The 19904-nt window shown below is 41.8% G+C and overlaps 1 protein-coding gene across 4 annotated transcripts in view; it reads left to right on the plus strand.

The window, feature by feature from the left end:
- Window positions 1-19904, plus strand: part of DPYSL3 (dihydropyrimidinase like 3) — a 61008-nt gene that overhangs the window by 18401 nt on the left and 22703 nt on the right. Inside the window, exon 1 of one of the 4 annotated variants that reach the window (XM_079967970.1) lies at window positions 4391-4610. The exons of 2 other annotated variants lie outside the window; for them this stretch is intronic. In XM_079967970.1, coding sequence (XP_079824096.1) covers window positions 4569-4610 — 42 coding nt within the window. In that variant the 5' untranslated portion in view covers window positions 4391-4568. Of the gene's footprint in view, window positions 1-4390; window positions 4611-19904 lie in introns of those variants that run through there. One more of the 4 variants, XM_079967971.1, reaches the window with a different exon arrangement.

Raw genomic sequence — 19904 nt, forward strand, 5'->3', positions numbered from 1 at the left:
CAAGTGAAAGTTGCGTCTGCTCATTCCCCCCCCCCCATCCCACTGCAGTTCCCCATATTACACATTAGCTCTTTCCAAAGGGTCCTCTAACCTCAGGAGAGGTTTTTCAGGGAGCTGTAGTGGGCCAGAAAATCCTGTTATACAAGCAGACTTATATCTGCTAACTTTGGATGCAACTTATGAAATGATGTGTGTTGTAAAAAGGTAAAGGGACCCCTGACCAGGCCAGGTCCAGTCGTGGCCGACTCTGGGGTTGCGGCGCTCATCTCACTTTATTGGCCGAGGGAGCCGGCGTACAGCTTCCGGGTCATGTGGCCAGCATGACTAAGCTGCTTCAATATTTGAAGGACCATCCCTTGTTTTTATATTATGTATGTTCTTCGCCACCCTGGAATCTATTGGATGAAGGGCAGTATACAAATAATTTAAACAAATAAATAAAATTTAAAAAGTGCTTGGTTCCATTTGACCAGGCTGACTGTCATCCACCTGCAGCAATGCTGATTTACTAGATCTGTGCTGCTGCTCTCCAGAGACAGTTTACCTCTTTGGTAAAGGTAAAGGACCCCTGACAGTTAAATCCAGTCGCGAATGACTCTGGGGTTGTGGCGCTCATTTCATCATGTGGCCAGCATGACTAAGCCAGTTCTGGCGAAACCAGAGCAGCACACGGAAATGCTGTTTACCTTACCACTGGAGCAGTACCTATTTATCTACTTTCACTTTGACGTGCTTTCGAACTGCTAGCTAGGCAGGAGCTGGGACTGAACAATGGGAGCTCACCCCGTCGCGGGGATTCGAACCGCTGACCTTCCGATCTTTAAGCCCTAGGCTCAGTGGTTTAAACCACAGCGTCACCCACCTCCCTTTACCTCTTTGAAGAGGGTGGAAACCATACTTGCAAATGATTCGAGAAAGGCTCCACGCCCACATGCCATTGCTGTGTTGAGAGTGTCACTGCTTTTGTAACCTAAATGGCACCATTCACAAGTGGACAGTATCAGGCTTAGGAGAACCCAGAGATTGTAGAAGCACAAGTAATTTCTATGACAAACTCTAAGGGGAACTTCAAAAACATCTCCCAAAGGATTGAGTGTGCTCAGTGGCTATGGAGTTTGGGATATGAGGAGAGGAAGGAAATGGAATGGATACAATAGAAGAATAGTCTTTTGCAGCTCTTGCTATGTATATGGATTTTTCAAGAGAGTTTTTATAGCAATACATAAAATGACTTGCCAGATCTAACATCACACAAAAAGTGACAGGTGCCTTTCCCCTTTCCACCATAAGTCCTGCCCCTTTCATTGAAAGTTCCATCTTTTGCTATAAATTTTATATTGTTTAATATAAGTTTGATACAAATTATTCAAAAAAGTGATTATAAAAGTTTGTTTTAGGGTATCATGTGACCTGTGTACATGGCTGTCTCAGTGCTACAAATCTGACAGCGGGTTTTGAGTCCCCGTATAGATACTAAATGTTTGGGTTGCACCTCCCCCCCCCCCGTAGATGTCATCACTAGCATCCAGCCTAGTGTTTGAAATTCCAGTGTGTGTATACTGTAATCTCTTCAGGGTAGCCTGCCCTTTGCCCCAGCTACAGAACAGATGTAGATGACCCAACCATCCTTACCCCAAGGCTTTATGAATGCTATGACCACTAGGAATAAGCCTTTCCATTGACCATTGACCAAACCAATGAGCTTTTTGGAAGACAGGGACATGCCTCTGGGATATGAGAACTAGGAAAGGTATAAATGTGAAGGCTGTTTTTTCTTACTACACTTGTCTATTGATTTATAAAATCTGTTTTCTTCTCAGGGCTAAGATGCAGAAAATGATTATTTGTTACAGAACTTCCATGTCTTTCTGTGGAGATCCTGTAGACTAGGAAATCCAAATATTTTTATTAAGGGGATTTAATGGAACCACTAGTATATGTGCATTGCAGAAATACTCAATTTTCATTAAATAATATGCTGCACAAGAGATAAAATTAACTTTGTGCTATTTCTGAAAAGAAACTCTAGCCATAGGTAGTTCTGATTACTCGCTGTCTCTTTTGCTTTATATTTAACAACAATTATTTGCTGTGATCTTTCTGTGTTTGACAAACCCACCACCTGCAATAGCTCCAAGAGAGGAGGAAGGGGATTCCTTCTACTGTAATTCCCAGTCTCTAAGCATAAGCCGCTCCACTGAGCATTTTGATGGATGCCCTTGGCTCACTTTTAATCTTCAAACCAGTATTGGCTTTTCCTTGGCATGCCAGGTGAGATGCATGCAAAAGAGGAGATCTGAGAGTGGAACAAGAGTAGAAAGTGGGAAAGGTTAATGTAGCAGAAGGATGCAGGTTAATCAATATGCATAAAGACTCATACAAAAGAAAGCCCATGTTTGGGTCCACTTTATTCTCTAACTTCTCTGCATGAATTCTGAGGTTGGTGTAAATTGTTGAAATGTGAAAGTCCCTGGAGGTAAAAGTTCTTCATTGCATATTTATCAAAATGAAGAATCACTGAGCAACAAGAGCTGTTACGTTACACAAGTCAGAGTCATTTAGTCATTTGCTAGCTACTGTGGAATTACTGAATTTCCAGTCAACCCAACTGGCAAATGTTTTTGTCTCCACTGAAAATAAGCGTTTCTAAGGGTAAGTGTGAGCCATCTCTACTGGCATAGTCTGTCAGCTGACATGGTAGGTGGTGGACCCTAAAGTGGCTCTGTGGTCTGAGCACCCACAGTCCTGGACTCATACCAAGGGGTTTGTGGTTTAAATCCTGGGTGCTTAGTGGGAATTCTAGAATGTGCCTTAGGAGAGTTTCTTCTTCCACAAGCTCTAGTGGCTGACTATACAATATTTCCCCTGCCCTCCCTTCAGCTTACAGAGCAGATATTTTGTACATATGTTCTGCAAATGGATGAGATTATCTCACCTCAGGTATGAAGCGCAATATCCACAAACCACATCAACAATCTTAGACCCGCTAACCACACTGTAAAACTTTTTAGAACAAAGAAAGTTTATATTCCAGAGGGCTTGATGATGAGAAACTTTTTGATTTTGCTTGTTTTGTGCCCCCCCAGCTTTATGTATGTCAATTTCTTTTCACAAGCCCTGAAAGAAATGGATTTCGAAATAAAAACCTTTGAAAAAATATTGATCATTTTGACAAAAATAAATATGAAAATTCTAAAAAAAAACACCAGGTGGGGGATTGTTGTTCTAAAATAAAGTTAGGTATTGTAACCCTGTTGCACTTCTTCCTTTCCTGCACACACTATTTTCCGAACAACGGCAAGATTTTAAAAATGGATGGGTTTTGAATTCCTTAGGGAGCACTTTCCTGTGAAATAGAGTTGAAATGGGTTAGGTTTTCAAGCTTGGTCTAAAACCATGAGAACAAGAAGATTACTTTGCAGGGGATGGTGGAAGAATCACCACAATATGAAAAACGATGTGTGTCACAACACATTATTGTGTCAGCTGCATTGTGTAGCTGTGTCATGGGAATGCTCCCCATGCTCTTCCCAGGGCTGGAAGGGGGTTAGTTTATCCTCCGATTTGCTAGTAAAACTGAATTACTGTGGCTCGAAGTGATGCATTGTCTAAAATCTGTGTCACCAAATTGGAAAGTTTGGAAAGCTGTGTAGGGATTTCAAGGAGACTTACCAAAGAAACAGTTGTAAATATGAGTACTAGCTTAACTACCTCTTCCTTCACAAAGTTTTTAGTCTACTTTACCACATGCCAACTTAGCTGCTACTCTTCCACTTATGTACATTTTGTTAAAGCACCTGTTTTAGACAAGAAACAAACTAGAGTAAGGTTACCGGACATCCCCGTTTCCTGGGGACAGTCCCTGGATTTACAAATCAGTCCCCATACAAAATCCATTGAAGTTAAAAAGTGTCCCCAGTTTCATTGAAAAAAATCTGGTAACCTTAAACTAGAAGTCATTTGTTGCTCAAAGAGAGGAAATATCTCTGACCATTTTCCACTGGGTATCTATGGATACTAATTCCTAAAATCTTAGCTGCTTGCTAGTCTCTGGGAAGTTTGATGTGCTTTTCTGACTGCTCCCTTGAATTGTCAGTGCTGGCTTGTAGCTCCTTGCTTCTTCTACAGTAGTTAATGTCCCTGGGAAAGAGCTTATGGGCCTTGCCCAGTCCCTTTGCAAATCTGGTAGCCAGTCTTTCCACTGCTACCCTCTAGCGGCTGTCATGCCTTACTGCTATGACAGCAGCTCGGAGTGGGTGAGGCAAATAAGGCGAGGAGAGAAAAATCAATGCACAGAGAAAGCGAGACTGGGAAGAAGGAGAAGGGAGGAGTCGCCTCATCAGCCATTCCTGTCTTACAGGGTCCCAGCTGTCATTGGTAAAAGAGGAGGGAGGGAGAGGATTTACTATTGTGTGAAACAAGTGGGAGGGGGCAAGACAGAGAGGAAGACGAGGAAAGGAAGGAAGCACCATTTGTTTCACCTGAGCCTGAGCTTCTTTGCAAGCTGGTACTGCTCCTAGGTTGGAGGATAGGAGCTGGTTCTATCCCTGCCACAACAGCCGAACGTCATGTCTGGTTATCAGGGCAAGAAGAACATCCCCAGGATAACAGTGAGTGGCTTAACGTATCTTCTTTCGTTCTCCCCACCCTCCGCTCTTCATGTTTGCTGCATTTATGCTTCTGTCTTCACATTTGTTTTGTATTAGTTTACTCATCCCCACCAGCTACTACCCATGTCAGTCTAGTTTTGTAAGAAGCTGGTCTGATTCAATTCATAGTTGCGAGGGATATTAAAAAGCCAGCCAACTTGCAAAAATGAGGAGGTGCATGCAGGGGCAGCCCTGATTAAGTAAATCTTGGGACTTTCATAAACTGTACAATTGTCACAGGGGTGGGGGACCTTCATTGTCTCGTGCTGTTAAATTACTGACTGGGAAGACTGTACTTGTGTGAAGCAGTAATATCAGACTGCAGTATCTTCAAACCCCAAAATGTTGCTATCAAATCTCTCGTCTTCCCCCCCCCCTTCCCCTTCATGTCTGTTGTCCATGTCTGTGGGGCATGGTGAGGATTTAGTGACATTCTGTTTTCAACCCTGCATGTTGGGAGTAGATGTCCCTTGTTGTTCAGTTCAGGATGTTTGATCACTTTTTAAATGCTTTGGACAGACCCTTGTTTTTGTTTTTTGTTCTGTCACCACTCCTTTTTTTTTTTTTTAAAGCAGGAACACTGGTATGCCTAAGTTGCCTGCTGCATAGTTTCGTTTGCTGCATATTTGGGTGCGTCATGTGCTTTGACTGGCTCAGGAAAAAGAGGAATTGATTCATCTGTAAATGTGAAAGCTTTGTTTTACAAATGGATGTGAAATATATAATTTTCTCTTCTTCTAAATAATGGTTTGCTTGTTAACATGAAATAAAAACTGTCTGTTGGAGAGCATGGGGGGAAATACTGTGAAAAATAGCAGTGTGTTTTGCATCTTTGCATCAGTGTGTGCCCTGCAGATGCATTTCCAGTGGCTTCATACTCCACCCTGATTTATTGTTGATGCAATGAAACGGCTTGCAGAGGGGGTACCCCCTTGGTCTTTAATAGGCCTGGGGTTTATTGGCGCTGGCTTCAGATGCAAGGAGTGCAGCTGTGCTTTGTCTCCAATGCATTTTAATGAAATCTTTTGTGGGATAGGGTATGCATTGGGGGAACCGGTGGCTACTCCATCTTTGAGGCAAACAAAGGAAGCAGCACAACCAAGCATGCACACACACTCGCACACACACTGGGTTGAAGGGGGGAGAAGCTTAGCAGATATTTTGTCTTCCACTGTACTTGTTTAGAGGGCAACTAATTTCACTAAAGGATTGCCTTTTCTGAAGGGATTTTATTGAGTGCTTTCTTTTGTTTGCCCATTTAATGGCTTAAAAGCATTTGAATAAAATTGATGCTCATGAATTCATTTTGTGATGTGTGGGGCATATTTTCCTACCTGTGACCTTAAATAAGGGATGAGTTTATGTTAACTACAGCTGCCAGTTTGTTTTTGTCACCGCACCCCCACTGAAACAGCCAGTTTTCTTGAACCTTTTTTTGGAACAGATATTTTTCTTTTAAGGTGAAAAACATTGAGAATCGCAGACTAGACAGTTGGGACTAATTATATAAAAGAAGTAGACATAGCCAACATCTTATTTTACTCTCACATTTCTGGCAGTACTGAATTATTTGCCTTTAATGCCAAAGTCATTTAATATTTAAGCCAATTTTTACCTGCTTTCAGATAAAGCAGCTAGGTGTGTACATGCACAGTATACTATAAAGCAGCCATGTAAAAGTGTTACATTTTCTTCTCTCTTAGTTCTAGAAGGTGTGACCTACATTAGCTAGCTAAATCCCATGATATTGTTTTCTTTTGTGCTGCTGCACCTGACTGCAGCAGTTTTGCCTCTTTGACGCTCTGTGCAGTGGGGCCGCACCTATCTTGGTATTCAGCATATGCTTTCTTTGAAATAGTGGAAAGTCCAGCTGCACTAGTGTCCAGCTGCTCACTATTGTGTGTTGTTTCGTAGTTCTGCTTTGGTTATTTTATGGCTGCAATTAGCTTAAAAAATTATGGCATTTAGTGCTGTGGATCTAAAGTCAGGATAAAAGTAGTAATAATAAATAAATTCTTTGAGGGTGATATTATTCTTTTCAGGGGTTTTTAAAGCATTCTCAGAAGCACTCTCTCAAATTAATGTCATTTTAAAAAGCAGTTCAAGATGGTGTAGCTGGAAAATAAATGGTAAAGTTAGGTATGCACCTTTAAAGATGCATACCTAACAGTCCTCTGATAGTGTTAATAATTGTCAATTCTATACCACATGGTAACCACATAGTACAGAACTGTAAGGTGTGTACTACTGCGAGAATGTTCCTTGTTCAGTATATGAGATGTTGGTCCCCTGAAGACATGACACATTGAAGAACTGCTTTCTTAGGAGTCCTGGGGGAACCCCACCCCCACTTTCTACAGGGAGGTGCATCCTTGCATTTGAAAGGGTGTGACCACCCAGGAACCAGAAGTAATTTCCAAGAGGGAAAGGGTATACTAGTATTCAAGATTTTTTCTGCCCACAACACTGATTGCCACATGTGGCCAGTTCAGGCTGCGCACAGCCCATCACTGTTTCCTCATTTGACAGGTTGACTAGCAGGGGATTGCAGTGCTGTAGAAGAACATCTGAGATCAAGAAAATAAACTCTTGAGGTATAAGAGCACTGAATCCCTTTGTCATCATAGCTGGCAGTAAATCTCACTGCTAGTAATGAATATTGGAGTGAAAACAGTAGTACGCTTCCACAGGCAGTGATGTGTGCCTGGTTGTATGGGTGGGGCTCTGCCTAAACTCAGGCATAACAGTTTCTGCGTGATCCTTAGGGATAAGCCAAAATCTTGCAGAATAATAGTGTTGCTTGTTTGTACTTAGCTTGTAAATAAACTAAGAAATCCACTACAACTTGTGCAGATATTCATCTTGCATATTGTTGAAAAGCAGTCTGATGAAATGGGAATGGCAGGATGTCTGTCTTGTCTTTCATACTGGTGCTCATGAGCAGCAGCTGTATTGTGCATATGTGGCTATTTTCACTGTGTTCTCAGGGCGTTGCCATCTTGAATATGGCTATACATATATAGTGAGATTACCTAGACACCTGAATTAAGAAGATGGTGAGGTAGACTGAATAAAATAAGTTGTAGATAATATATTGGAACTGGCCAATATTGCAAAAGCTCAGTGGGCTTAGGTTAGGAAGTAAAGATGTGAGACAGATAAGATACAGACTATACAAATAGTATGTGTTTTGCTCAAAATAGACTCTTAGGGATCAAAATTACAATTGATGCTATGTTTATTTTTTTAAGTCTTGCCAAATAAATTGACTATACTAAAGACAATAGATGAATCTTGGATTGCATGCAAAGAGCATGCAGATTCCGATCTGGAATATTTCACTAGGTTTTTTTTTACTCCTCATCAATATATTAGATATTCACTTTGGAAAGAAAAATGGAGTCCTGAAGGTAAAGTGACTTTCTCAACTACATCTGCATCAACTACATGCTTTTATTTTTAGACCAGTCTATTTACCACTGGGCATCTCCTGGCGCCACAGTATATTTTTGTTTATAAAAATATGGTATAATGGGGAATATACCATATATACCCAATTGGTGAACCCAGTGGAAGGTTGTTCATGAAGCTGAGGTTTCTGACAGTAGCCACACCACCAGGATAATGCATACCTTGTACAGTATGTAGAACATTATTCACTTGCCCCTGCAATTCCCAGAGATTGTGATTTTTGGATTGTCTTGGTAAAAAAGAGGGGACATAACAACACTCTTTAACAAGAGAGAGCTGCATTGTTGTCAGTGCATGACCTTTGTAATGTTTCTTTCAGTAACAGAAATAACATTTAAACTCTGCCCTTCTTCCAAGCCATGTGTCTTGTGGACTGTAAATATGTAAAGTATTATCTTCCTGGCTGAAACTAACCTATTCCTTTTCTGATCTGAGTCTCAAAACATGTACCCAATTACTGTATTTCTGAACATCTTTTGGCCTGTGAAGTGTTGCAGAGGACCATGAATTGCATGCAAGTGTTAAGCAATTTGGAAGAAAAGTAATGGCAAAGTGATGGTTTTCAAGGAAGTATACCTTTATTACACACACCCTGAACAGTTTACATAGGACTCCTTGATTCAGTCATTTTAACAGGCCAAATCTGCTTAGTTGCAATAGTAGAATTCCACTGTCTGCTGTGAGGCCATTCTCTATATAACTCTGCATTGTATAAAGAGTCTGTGTAAAATTCCATTTTCATACTCCTGCCAAGTCAGGAAGCGGCTCTAATATATGTATGTTTTATGCTAATTTAACATACTTCATTAGCCACATACCCAATACTTTGAAATATGAGTATACATCTGAGAGTCGCACCTATGCCTATAAAAGATCCAGGAAAACATCATGTGGGAGACAAGATGAACAAACTATGGAGCTACTCCAGCAGTACTCTGTGTGCATGTGCGGCCCAAAATTGTATAAGATGGCTTTTCCCCCTTAGACCTTTGAATATGTATGAAAGAAGTAGAGTAGAAAGAATCTACTCCAGTCTTTCAAAAGTAAAATGAGGAGGGGACTTAAGATTTAGATTAATGTTATATTTTTTAACAGAAAAATCTGTTCTTATAACTTGGGCTCCTGTTTGTTTTCTGTTGCTCTATTGTTTTTTACAAATGTCAAATATGATGTCCCAAAAATATGAGAATCAGGTAGGGAAGGCATGGTCTATCATTTTAAAGCAATCTGAAAGATGAAATAAATCACAAGTATGCAGTGCTATTTTTCTAGAAAAACAGGTGCCAGAACTCACCAGGAACACCTCCCCCTTTTTCTTAAAATGGCAATGGCACCCACCTGAGAGGTGTCAGAACTGAGTTCTGGTGTGTTACCCATGGAAAAAAGCCCCATATCCACCCTTTTGCCACTACCACTACTGGACCCTAACACCAGTGTTCAAAACTTTATCAAAAGATATGTTGCTTGGACCACACAAACACAGTAAAATTGATTTCCTGAGGAATACTGCCCATTGTGTTTTTTTAAGAAACCCAGTGAACAGAAATACTTCATGGCTTGTCTGTTAAAGTTCTGGGTTCTCTTGATGATTTGGTTCTATTTCAAAGGCAAAGGAGGTGTTGGGTTCAGAAGCTAATAAGGACAGTAAGAGTAATACTCAATGGCTTGGCTTGCGGCCAAGACACTTGAAAATACAGAAGACACAGGGTTAGCCATAGCATATATTTTCCTCCACAAGCTGGAAATACATAGGAATTGGAAACTTGATTTACAATTGGTCCTTTGTGGTAGGGATTTAAAATCAGTTATTTATTTTAGATCAATCTGCCTTTCTACAGACCATTGTTTTTGGTAGGGAGCATGCTAGTAATTGCACATTTGTGCTGCCTACCAGGAAAATTTGATCAATATAGATTTTTAAAGTCACCAGGAAAAGGGTCAATTTTAAATCAATGAGTTAAACCAAATTTCCACTTTTCTAATTCATCTATTAACATGCATCCTAACTGGTTGTTGTAGCAATTAAAACATCTTCATACAACCTATGAATATAATCCAGAGCCTCTGATCATGTAGCCTACATGGCCTTTGTACAAAAGGACTTTATGCAGTTTTGGAATAGTTTTAAAATTAGGAGTGCCTGGTGCTCTTGCATATGCAAGGACACTTAGCAAGATCACTTACATGAAGATTAAGTAACCAGAAGTTTTTTGTTGTTAGCTACATTTATATCCAACCTTTCCTATAAGTATAAGACAGCATGCATAGCTCCCACCTTCCATTCTGTACTCACAACAGTCCTACAAGGTAGAGTAGTAACTGGTCTAAAATCACTTCATGGCCAAGTGAAGATTTGAACCCAGTTATCCCCAGCCTCAGTCCAACATTCTAAACACTATATCACACTTTCCATTTCAGTGGAAAAGGGAAATGCTCTTTGGTTGACTTCTAAATATTCACGGCTTCCTCAGTGATAACTAGAATATATATTACATGTGTCATATCTGTAATATGTGATCTTGAAAGTTGCATATGTTTGCCTTTTGTTTCTATTTTTAATACAATATACCTTCTACAGAGTCAGTTGCTTTAAACATGTTTGAACTGAATTTAGATTTTGTTTTAAACCACAAAACAAACCTAACTAATCTGTGGGAGAGAGAAAAAGTTGTTTCAGAGAAAAAAATGGTTTTTACTGATCCATCCTGTGGTGCATAATCCTCTCCAGATTTTTATAGACACCAGCTATCAAGGAATCTGGCAGAGGTGCCAGAAATTTCAGTATCAGTCTTGGAGCCATTTCACATCTACAAACGTGACTTCCATTACAAATCTATGCAGTTAATCTACATAGAGTGAATGTTTGCCTGTGAATTACTACAAGGATAAATAGATTGTATTCATAGTAGAGCATCAGTGCAGTTTGTCCCATTCATGATAGTGATTTATGCTTGTGAAACATGAAGGGCTGAATTGTGCTACCATTCTACCTGTGTACATTCAATCTCAACTAAAAGAAACTCGTGCATTAGTATTCCATGTGCACCCTTCTTTTCTCATAAAGTCAGTGTTGTTTTGTGCAAGGATTTTTGGATGGCAGGGGGAAAATGGGAGTTCATGGTGGCTTGCATCTTTTTAAAATCAAGCCATCTGCCTTCCTGATCTTGCTTTTGCAGTCAGACAGTACTAATGTCTCTTCCTGTACAAACTTGCAGAAGAGTAGCCAAATGAGTCTGTGCATAGTTCATGGCAGTGTATGCTGTAATAACTTTTTAATCTTAAAGGTAGTAGATAACTCTTTGCTGTTTATCCTTTTGGTAGAAAACATCTGGTGTGTAGGGTAACATTTATGTGAGAATGAACAAGCAATAAAGTTTCCTGTAGCAACAGAGAGGCATCTTCATTTAACAGGATGCTCAAAGGAGGTAACAGAGAAGGCCTGGGATCTGTGCCAGAATTTCCAAAGAGAATCCAAGATGCACTTAGATTCTTGGTGCTTTTGTTTTGACTCCATGAATGTGATTTCACTCATCTGTATCTTGCAGATAAAATTTCCCTCAGGCCAACAGTGGCTAATGATGCAGCCTGAAACAGGGTTGGCAGGAAGACATGGCTGGGTGTGGGGAAGCAGAAATGAGCTTTGGCAGGATGAACAGTGTGTTTATTGTAATAGCCTGGGAGATCTTGGTAAGCATGCAAAAGCCCTTGAATTAGTCAGGCCCGTTTCCTGATAAGCGCTTCAGTTTCCTCTTTAGTTCCTCTTGCATACGAACAAATCCAGAACTTTCTGTGCCAGAATAGACATGACATCATTGAATGTGCCATCCCCCACCCTTTTCTGCCTACCAACTAATGGAGTTGGTGCTGGCCTTCCTCTTTCTTATTTTACTGCTGCTAGGGCTCGGCACAAATGATGATAAATGCAAAACTTCTAAATATCAATGAAACAACCACTAAGGCCATTACATTCCTGTATTCTTTCGCTACAGTAACAGTAGACCAAAATAAACTTCTAACTGTGCTGTGCCTCCTCCTTTATTCAGATGCATTAGCATCAGTTACTTCTGCCCTTTAAGAATTCAGAAGGGGGAAAATGTACTTCAGTCAAAAAAGTTAAGTAACTTGCATTCAGCAGTGAATTAGGACAAGGTGGCAATAAGGGAGGTGCACACAGACCTTTTGTTCCTCTTAAGGTTTTGTTGGGAATCACCCCACTGTGGGTGCTGGTACGAGCAGATTGTTCACTTCTTATTTTCTCCACATCACATACTTTTCTTTATTTGGAGATCACATTTTAGAGCACGGGTCTGAATCTAGAAGATAAAGATTTTTTTTAAAAAAAAGCATTGCAGATCTAGTACTGTACTGTACTGTATTAAAACAAACACAGATTGTGCTACAATGTAATTTGCACACACTTGATACATTCTGCTTATGAAATCCTGCCCTGACCTTCAACACTTTCCCACCAGCCATTTAGTATAATAATAATAATAATAATAATAATTTATTATTTGTACCCCGCCCATCTGGCTGGGTTTCCCCAGCCACTCTGGGCGGCTTCCAACAAGGATGAAAAATACACTAAAATGTCACATATTAAAAACTTCCCTGAACAGGGCTGCCTTCAGATGTCTTCTGAATGTCAGGTAGTTGTTTATTGCTTTGACATCTGATGGGAGGGCATTCCACAGGGTGGGCGCCACTACCGAGAAGGCCCTCTGCCTGGTTCCCTGTAACTTGACCTCTCACAGTGAGGGAACCGCCAGAAGGCCCTCGGAGCTGGACCTCAGTGTCCGGGCAGAACGATGGGGGAGGGGACGCTCCTTCAGGTATACTGGACCGAGGCCATTTAGGGCTTTAAAGGTCAGCACCAACACTTTGAATTGTGCTTGGAAACGTACTGGGAGCCAATGTAGGTCTTTCAAGACCGGTGTTATATGGTCTCGGCGGCTGCTCCCAGTCACCAGTCTAGCTGCCGCATTCTGGATTAGTTGTAGTTTCCGGGTCACCTTCAAAGGTAGCCCCACATAGAGCGCATTGCAGTAGTCCAAGCGGGAGATAACCAGAGCATGTACCACTCTGGCGAGACAGTCTGCAGGCAGATAGGGTCTCAGCCTACGTACCAGATGGAGCTGGTAAACAGCTGCCCTGGATACAGATTTGACCTGTGCCTCCATGGACAGCTGTGAGTCCAAAATGACTCCCAGGCTGCACACCTGGTCCTTCAGGGGCACAGTTACCCCATTCAGGACCAGGGAGTCCTCCACACCTGCCCACCTCCTGTCCCCCAAAAACAGTACTTCTGTCTTGTCAGGATTCAACCTCAATCTGTTAGCCGCCATCCATCCTCCAACCGCTTCCAGACACTCACACAGGACCTTCACCGCCTTCACTGGTTCTGATTTAAAAGAGAGGTAGAGCTGGGTATCATCTGCATACTGATGAACACCCAGCCCAAACCTCCTGATGATCTCTCCCAGTGGCTGCATGTAAATGTTGAAAAGCATGGGGGAGAAGACAGAACCCTGAGGCACCCCACAAGTGAGAGCCCAGGGGTCTGAACACTCATCCCCCACCACCACTTTCTGAACACGGCCCAGGAGGAAGGAGCGGAACCACTGTATAACAGTGCCCCCAGTTCCCAGCCCCTCAAGACGGTCCAGAAGGATGTTGTGGTCGATGGTATCAAACGCCGCTGAGAGATCCAGCAGAACTAGGAAACAGCTCTCACCTTTGTCCCTAGCCCGCTGGAGATCATCAACCAGTGCTACCAAGGCAGTTTCAGTCCCATGATGAGGCCTGAATCCCGACTGGAAGGGATCCAAATGGTCCGCTTCTTCCAGGCGTGCCTGGAGTTGTTCAGCAACCACTCGCTCAATCACCTTGCCCAAGAATGGAAGGTTTGAGACTGGGCGATAATTGGCCATCGTGGCCGCATCTAAAGATGGTTTTTTAAGAAGCGGTTTAATAACCGCCTCTTTCAGCGGGTCTGGGAAGGCTCCCTCACGGAGGGAAGCATTCACCACCCCACGAAGCCCATCGCCCAGTCCTTCCCGGCTAGCTTTTATAAGCCAGGATGGGCAAGGATCCAGGAGACAGGTGGTTGGCTTCACTCGTCCAAGCAGCCTGTCCACATCCTCGGAGGTAACAGATTGGAATTGATCCCACACAACTTGACTAGACAGGACTCTAGCACTCTCCAGCCCCGGCCCTGCTCCCACGGTGGAGTCTACTTCTTCCCGAATCTGAGCGATTTTATCTGCAAAAAAATTTGCAAAATCATTGCAGGAGAACATATGGCCCGTACTGGGCCCCGATGTTACAGGTGGTTCCGCTAAATTGTGAACCACCTGAAAGAGTCTCCTGCTGCTGTTTTCTGCAGATGCAATAGAGGCGGTGAAGAAAGTCTTCTTCGCCGTCGCTATCGCCACTTGGTAGGCTCGACGTTGAGCTCTAACCTGTGTCCGGTCAGATTCGGAATGAGTTATCCGCCACCGGCGCTCTAGCCGTCTCAACGATTGTTTCATTGCCCTCAGATCCGTGGAAAACCACGGGGCTCTCCGGGCTCCATGCAATCGGAGAGGGCGCTTCGGAGCCAAACAGTCAATGGCCCTGGTTAACTCCACATTCCAGCGGGCCACCAGGGAATTGGCTGAAAGGCCATCAACATGGGATAAAGCATCCCCTACCACTCTCTGGAAACCATTTGGATCCATTAAGTGGCGGGGGCGGACCATCCGAATCGGTCCCACCTCCCTGCAGAGGGGATGGGTCGCAGAGAGTATAGGCAATGTTATTTTGCCACACCCCCTAATTATTCTGTTTGCTTCACAATTTTGGGAAACTTGGTGTCTAGAACTGAAATTGATCAGCCTAGGTGAGATTTTTGTCAAGAGCTTGCTTGTTATTTTGTGCTGAGGAAATCACCAGATATTCATTGTACAGTGGTACCTTGGGTTACATATGCATCAGGTTACATATGCTTCAGGTTACAGACTCCTCTAACCCAGAAATAGTGCTTTAGGTTAAGAACTTCGCTTCAGGATGAGAACAGAAATCGTGCTCCGGCGGCACGGCAGCAGCAGGAGGCCCCATTAGCTAAAGTGGTGCTTCAGGTTAAGAACAGTTTCAGGTTAAGTACGGACCTCCGGAACGAATTAAGTACTTAACCCAAGGTACCACTGTATTTGTGTTACCGGTATGTGTACTATTAGAATGCAGAAGTTTTACGGTAATCTAAGAAACAAGCTGAAATTGTATAGTTGTTTTTATCAGTGTATTTCATATTGTATTACAACATGTGAATAAAACTTGGAGTCCTTTTATGGCAGACCATAAAAGGACTCCAAGTTTTATTCACATGTTACATATGTACCCCTGTCTCACATTATACATATATACCCCTGTCTCTTTCAGATGTGTTGGGCATTTGAAAAATGTTTGTAGGAGGTCTTCCAAGAAACTTTTCATTTGGGAGCAAAGCATAACAGCACACCATAAAATCAGTAAAATCACAGGTTGTGTACAAGTGAGAAAGATGATGTTTAAGAACAGAGAATTGTGTTTTTTGTCTCATTGCACCTCAGGAATTACGAACTGGAGTTGTTGCTTATTTGAATTTTCACTTGTCAAGGAAGGCCAACTTTATTATAGAAGTAGATGCCATGAAGAATGAAAAGTGGAGGGGGGGGCACTGTTGTTGCCATAAATTTCCTTCTAATATCTACAAGCCTTGGGTTATTTGGAAGACAGGTGGTGCTGTGGTCTGTACCACTAAGCCTCTTGGGCTTGCCGATCAGAAGGTTGGCGGTATGAATCCTCGCAACAGGGTGAGCTCCCGTTGCTCTGTCCTAGCTTCTGCCAACCTAGCAGTTCGAAAGCATACCACTGCAAGTAGGTAAATAGGTACTGCTGTAGCGGGAAGGTAAACAGCATTTCCAAGTGCTCTGGCTTCTGTTCTGTTGCACCAGAAGCAGTTTAGTTATGCTGGCCACATTACCCGGAAAGTTGTCTGTGGACAAATGCTGGCTCCCTTGGCCTGAAGCAAGATGAGCGCCACACACCTTTGACTGGACTTAACCATCCAGGGTCATTTATCTATTTGGAAGACTAGCAATTCTTAACTAGCAATCTGTATTGTAATGTCTATTCACTTAACTGATATGCTTGGACTATACTCCGAATAACCATGGAACCCATAACAGTAGGGATTCAAGGTTGCAGAGAGTAAAGAAACTAAGCAAATGTTTATCTGTAGGTTATTGTAACAGCTATGAAAACAAAGCCTGCCCTTTTTGTGTGAACGGGAATAACTATTCCTGGTTCACGAATCATGTGCGTCAGCATGGCGCAGCGGTAGAAAGGACCACGGAGGAGCAAAGCATCTGCAAGCTCCCTCTCTGGAAGCCCACTCATTTGTGCAAAGCTAAGTGTGATGTGTGGAAGAGGTGAATGCATTTCAGAAAAGGACTCTGTGTATCCAAGGGGGTATTTCTTGCATTATTTCCCCCTTATTTTTATTACGATGTTTGCATGAGGTCTTGCTTTGGATCTCATTGGGAAGTAAGATTGGTCTATGTATGGGGTAGGTATGGAACAGGGTTTCCCCAGACTTGGATTTCCAGCAGTTTTGGACTACAACACCCATCATCCCTAGCTAGCAGGACCAGTGGTCATGGATGATAGGAACTGTAGTATAAAAACAGCTGGAGACCCAATTTTGGGTTGTTGTTGGAAACAATAGAGGAGTGCACCTTGGGGGGTGAAGTCAAACTGCTGGAACGTTGCAGCGCCTGCTGTGGCTGTAGAGACTGATATGGGAGAGACAAATTTTGTTGCAGCTGGGGTTTCTTTTTAAATAGTGTTTTATACTTTTATTATTACATTGGTTTGGCACTCTTATACATTAAGATTTTTTTTAGTTTTTTGCATATATATTTAAACTTGTTTTTTCACAGCTGGTGCTTTTATTTTCCCCTCCCCCCCATTAGTGTTTACTTTTCTCTAGAGCCAGTGACCATCTCACTGGGTTGTTAATGAAGGGGAAGTTTATTCACTTTGGGTTCCCTCCCCCTAAATATTCATTTCCACTGCTGCAAACCTTACAGTTCCCTCAAGCTGATAGCCAAATAGCTAAAACGGAAACCATCATTCAACTTTCTTGTAGCATTTTTAGGAAGCTCATTTTTACAGTGAACTGACCTTTCTACAACATAAAAACATTGCCTTTCATCCAAAATGTCTTAAGGCTGCAGAGCGAGCACGGAGCTTCTCCCAAGGAGGGGCTGCCCCAATTACGGTGTTGAAATGTGTGCAGTGCATGCATGGCATGTAACTGAATCCTTGGCCTGTACAGAGCTGGATGGGCACATTAGTCTGGGGGTCGGGTTTATTTGATTTTGTTGTCTCCTGTGACAAAAAGAGAGAGAAAAGATAGTGAAAAGGAAGAAGAGTACTTGCCAAAGTAACAAAAATTGTGGTGTTTTTTATTTGTTGTAAATTGCCTTAGAATTTGAGGCAAGGACATTTTAGTCAAAAAATCTTTTGAGTCAGGAATGCAGAAATCAAACATTGTCTGGGTTTGCAGTTGAATGCTGCTTTTAGGCTACCCATAGGCATCTTCTTGGCCATTGTGAGAACAGGATGCTGGGCTAGATGGACCATTGGCCTGATCCATGAGACACAGTGATATGGTAACATCCAAAGGAATAACTTTCATAAATACATTAAAAAAAACTGGTGCAGTGAAAGAGCCCCCCCCCCCGACTGGTGTAAACAGTGGGGATACGAAACTGCCTTAGTTTTTTTTTTATAATATTTATTAAAAATTTTAAAACAATAAAAAACATACATAATAACATAGTATTTTCCAATATCCACATTTCATTCTCATCCTAGGACTTCCTCACACCTCTTGTTCCTGCACTCTAAACTCATAAATTTTGCTGGCAAATTGTTAAGTTGATTCCGTTCATATAATATAATTTCCCAAGATTAAATCTCAAATTTTGGAATTTAAAATCACTCTTTTGGAGATTTAATTATAAAATACTATTTAACCAAAATTTGTCTTTTCTTCCAATTACACTTAAATTTGTATTCTTTATAACTAATTTGTTGAAGCCATATTATTACTAATCTTACATCTTTCTTAACATTCATACAATTTACAATATTTTTGTAGATAGTCCTTAAATTTCTTCCAGTCCTCCTCCACCAGTTCTTCTCCCAGGTCTCGGATTCTGCCAGTCATCTCCGCCAGTTCCATATAGTCCATCAGTTGCATCTGCCATTCTTCCAGTGTGGGCAAATCTTGGGTTTTCCAGCATTTAGCAATAAGTATCCTTGCTGCTGTCGTAGCATACATAAAAAAAGTTCGATCCTTCTTTTGCACACTCTGGCCGACAATGCCCAAGAGAAAGGCCTCTGGTTTCTTAGGGAAGGTATACTTAAATACCTTTTTCAACTCATTATATATCATTTCCCAGAAAACCTTCACCCTAGGGCAAGTCCACCAGAGGTGAAAGAATGTTCCTTCAGCTTCTTTACACTTCCAACATTTATTGTCAGATAAATGGTATATCTTTGCAAGCTTGACTGGAGTCATGTACCACCTATATATCATTTTCATAATATTTTCTTTCAAGGCATTACATGCCGTAAATCTCAAACCTGTGGTCCATAACTTTTCCCAGTCAGCAAACATAATGTTATACCCTATGTCCTGTGCCCATTTTATCATAGCTGATTTGACCGTTTCATCCTGTGTATTCCATTTTAACAGCAAGTTATACATTCTTGAAAGTATCTTAGAGCTGGGTTCTAACAGTTCTGTTTCTAACTTTGATTTTTCCACCTGGAATCCTATCTTTTTGTCCAACTTAAAAACTTCTTTAATCTGAGCATAATGTAACCAATCTCGCACTTTATCCTTTATTTTCTCCATACTCTGCAACCTCCAATTGTCTCCATCTTTTTCTATTATTTCCGAAACTGCCTTAGTTTAACCACCAGGGACCAATTAACTCTTTCTGGAGTCCTTGGGAGTAATTGGTTCTGGCATGTACCAGCTTGCTGCTTGTGACCCAGTACTGTGGATTATGTTGGCTATTCTATGATGGTCAACCTTTTCAGGCCCGGGACCCAGCTTTGGCCCATTTGTATACCCTCTCTAATTTTTTTAACTTAAATGGTGCTGATATTTTGACTTGCCTTAGGTCTGGCTGTGACCCAGTAATAGATCCCCATCCACCAGTTGAAGATATATGGTCTATGGCAGGCATGGCCAAACTTGGCCCTCCAGATGTTTTGGGACTAAAATTCCCATCATCCCTGACCACTGGTTCTGTTAGCTAGGGATGATGGGAGTTGTAGTCCCAAAACATCTGGAGGGCCACGTTTGGCCATGCCTGGTCTATAAGAAGTTGGTAAGTCTTTCCTTTGGTCCAAGTGTAGAACTAAATCTTTTGCACCTTCCAATGCAGATTATTTTAATGTTGTGAGGCCCCCCTCCCAAATGTAATGTTGATATGATGGTGCTCAAAATTAGCTTCTACACTGAATGCTGTTAAAAAAGAGCTCTCGGAACTGTTCAGTAGTAACAATATCAATAGCATCCAGGTGAAACTGCCGCTTGTTCATGGACAGCAGTGGGATTGCATCAGCTATCCAGCTCGAGGGAAATGGGCAGATAATTTGTAACTTATGCCAAACAGAGATGGAATTGATTAAAGATTGGGCCTACTTTAACTAAGCACAGTTCATTGGCTTTGTGTTACTCTT

Source organism: Podarcis cretensis (assembly GCF_951804945.1).
Source record: "Podarcis cretensis genome assembly, chromosome: 2".
NCBI classification, from domain to species: domain Eukaryota; kingdom Metazoa; phylum Chordata; class Lepidosauria; order Squamata; family Lacertidae; genus Podarcis; species Podarcis cretensis.